Raw genomic sequence first — 3,596 nt, forward strand, 5'->3', positions numbered from 1 at the left:
CTGCTGCTCACCTGATGCACACACACTGACAGAAGCTGTGTTGGAAACCAAAACCAAACCAGATTTTACACAATGACAACATTGTTGCGTCAGTAGGTTATTTGTGTGACGGAGGCATCATGTAAACATGTGTGTGTGTGTGTGTGTGTGTGTGTGTGTGTGTGTGTGTGTGTGTGTGTGTGTGTGTGTGTGTGTGTGTGTGTGTGTGTGTCAGAATCAGGAGACAGAGTCCAGGTGAGACTGAGAGACAGCGTGAGAGCAGCAATCTGCATCGAGTCGCTCTGCCAGAGCAACCTGTGAGTACCTCTCTCTCTCTCACTCTTTCCCTCTCTCTATTATCTGTGGTCTCTGGACTCTTCTGTCACTTAATAATCCTTCACAAACTCTCACCTAAGCAGCTACAACTTCCCTGTTCAGACAGCTATTTGGGTAGCATATGTGAAGATGGAATGAGAGCGGGAAACGCCAGAGCAGGGGGAATGAGAGGGGGAAGCACCAGAGCAGGGGGAATGAGAGGGTGAAATGTAGCAGATATTCAGATATTAATTTTTAAACCAAGACGTAGCAGTGGAGATGTAGCCTGATAACCTGTGGAGTGAGGGATTGCGGGTAATGTATTTACCTGTGCCACAGAGAGCAACAGAAGCTCGTCTCCTCGTCCTCCTTCTCTTCCTCTTCTCCGTGGCGCTCTGACTGCGAAACAACACACGCATATAGATACCAAGATGACGATTAAAATGTGATTTATTGTTCAGTCTCTAAGCTTTTTCAAAACAAACGCTTAGGGACTGTGTCAGTTGTCACCTTGTATCACGCACACAGAGAATGCACGACTCGAATATGTCAAATACATTAGTTTTATTAGCACGCTAATAAAATACAAGCAACAGTGTCCAGTAAACGACAGGCAGAGGGAAATCCAGGAAAACAGGAAATGGTCAAACTCCGATGGAAAACAGGACACAGGAAATCCGCTTAAAGGCTGAACACATGGAAGCAGACGATCTCACACAGTAGTAAAGGCCAGACTGATGCTACGTTTCCACATGGCCGGCTATTTTCATAAACGGACATTTCAACCTCTCCTTTTTCAAAAATAACATTGTGCACAGCTGTCAGTTTTCAGAAAGTGTTTGTTTACATGTCTCCGTGTATATATGCCGTCAATGCAGTCAAGAGCACGCCAGACCTGTAGGTGGCGGTGTAAATGAGAAGCTCAAGCCAATGACAATCCAGAAAATAGCAACAACAGCAATGAATCACTTCCTCTTTCTCTCTCTCAGCTGCCTAAACCTCCGTTTGTCTGCAAACGTGCAAACGAAGATCTCAAAAATCTCCACTCTGGCCGGAGTTTTTTGAAAGACTCAAGCCCCGTTTACACGAAGGGAAGACGCAGATATTTTCCTGCAGTTTGGCCTCTCATTTACACGGAAACCCCGTTTTTATCAAAGAAAACGATTATTTCTAAAAACTCCGGCCAAAGTGGAGATTTTGGAAAACCTTGTTTGCACGTTTGCACGTAAACTGAGACAAACGGAGGTTTAGGCAGCCGAGAGAGGGAAAGAGGTAGTGTTTGGTTACTGTTGTTGCTATTGTTGGGATTCTGATTGGCTAACGTGGGCTTGAGCTTCTCGTTACAAGGTACCTACAGGTCTGGCGTGCTCTTGACTGCATATATACACGGGTACATATAAACGAAAACTTTTCTGAAAACCAAGAGGTTTAAATGTCTGTTTATGAAAATATCAGTTTCAGAGGAGAATTCTCCATTTGCGTGTAAACGAAGGGCACAAACGAAGGGAAATGTCTCCGTTTGTAAAAATAACCATGTACGTGTAAACAGGGTCTGAACTTAAATACACAAGACAGAGGAAACAACGAGACACAGGCGAAACACATAGGGGCGGGGACAGGTAATCACACAGGTGGGAAAGTAGAAGACAGGAAGTAAAGCAAGACATAACATGGGAGAACAGAGAGACTACAAAATAAAACAGGAAAGGACTACAACAGAATACACACAATCATGTCACCTTGGGATGGAGATGTGTTAACATTCAACATTTTGTTTTGTTTAATCTAGAACGGGAAACAGTCAGTTTAACTGCAACTACTTACGTCCTATATCACTTTTAAATGGATGGACTGTCCCTGTTGTGATACGTCTGCAGATTATTTATGCTGTGTTTTGTGTGTTTTGTGTGTTTGTTAGCTCTGTGGAGTCTGTGATGGGCGTGGCAGCAGCGGGAGGAACATTCAGCATCCTACTGACAGGAACGCTCTATCTACAGGTACGACACACACCTGCAGACCAAACCAAGTCCAGATTTCTGCATGTTCTCATCAAACCAGGGAGGAACCAGAGACCAAAGTGCATGAGGGTTGTGTTGTTACTGTCAAAGTATTTCACCAATGCAATCTGTGTGTGTTCAATGACTGTAATTCGTAAGCATTCCACGTTTTGTTGTTGTTGTTGTTGTATTCACTACATTGACGGCATCTGTATAAGAGCTTAATGTTACAATAACACTATCCCTAACCCCCTAACCCTAACATAGGGCTGTGGGAACATAGGGCCTAATTTTAAGAAAAATCTTTGAAATGTGGGAACATTGGGCTGACCCCACTAACTAAAACTACTGACGTTTGTATGTTTGCGTGTGTGCAGGCTGGAGAGTACGTGTCTGTGTTTGTGGACAACGCCACCGGGTCGACCATCAGGGTCCTGCAGGACTCTCTGTTCTCTGGGATCCTGCTGGGAGTCTGAACACTTCGGACCACGAGCAGCCACGTGGTTCCACAGCAACCGACAGGGCTGCACATCATCATCATCGGATATCCATACGCTTCACAAAATAGTGCCGTCGTTTATGATTTCCTGTCAGAGGCTAAATGATCTTCTGCAGAGCTGAACTCTGGAGCATCATCTAGTGGACTTTATAAGAACTGGGACTCACCTTCTTCTCGGGACGACATTTATTTAACTGATCTTCGAACGGCTGATGATATTTTCATATTTCATACGTTATCGAATCATCATATTTAAGCAGTTTCATGCCAAAGAGTTTTCCTTTCAGGCCATCAAAACCCTGAAACAGAAGACATTTCTTAAAGTCAAACTATAAAGAATAATCACCTGATCCTGCTCGTCAGACTTTAATATTAATATTTATTCTCTGGATGTGATAAACAAGTTGTGAATGATTCTGATATTAAAACCTTGTCTTGTTTATCCTGCAGTCAGCTGCTTTAGTTCAGGACTGCTCAACAAACAGCTCCAACACAACATGTCCTCTTCATATTTCTGTTTCTGTTCAATAAACAACAGCTCTCTCACACACACACACACACACACACACACACACACACACACACACACACACACACAACAACACACACACACAAACACACTAACACACAAACACACACACACACACACACACACACACACACACAATCTACACAGCGTTTGAGACTGATCACACATTTGCCATTAAAAAAAAAAAAATTAACTCGAATAAACCACCTCTCTTTATGCATAAGCAGAGCCGTGGACGGTGAAACAACAGCCCAGTGTTTAGTAGGTTTACTGGTAA

General features: G+C 43.5%; 1 protein-coding gene across 1 annotated transcript in view; it reads left to right on the top strand.

Annotated features, from left to right (window-relative positions):
* si:ch1073-184j22.1 (erythroferrone) overlaps nucleotides 1-3,232 on the top strand; it is a 20,138-nt gene extending 16,906 nt beyond the window's left edge. The window contains exons 7-9 of the mRNA XM_039816703.1: nucleotides 215-296; nucleotides 2,213-2,291; nucleotides 2,669-3,232. Of these exons, the coding sequence (XP_039672637.1) occupies nucleotides 215-296; nucleotides 2,213-2,291; nucleotides 2,669-2,767 (260 nt within the window). The 3' untranslated portion in view covers nucleotides 2,768-3,232. The remainder of the gene's footprint in view (nucleotides 1-214; nucleotides 297-2,212; nucleotides 2,292-2,668) is intronic.
* Nucleotides 3,233-3,596: the final 364 nt, after the last annotated feature.

This window comes from Perca fluviatilis, chromosome 11 (genome assembly GCF_010015445.1).
Source record: "Perca fluviatilis chromosome 11, GENO_Pfluv_1.0, whole genome shotgun sequence".
Lineage (NCBI taxonomy): Eukaryota > Metazoa > Chordata > Actinopteri > Perciformes > Percidae > Perca > Perca fluviatilis.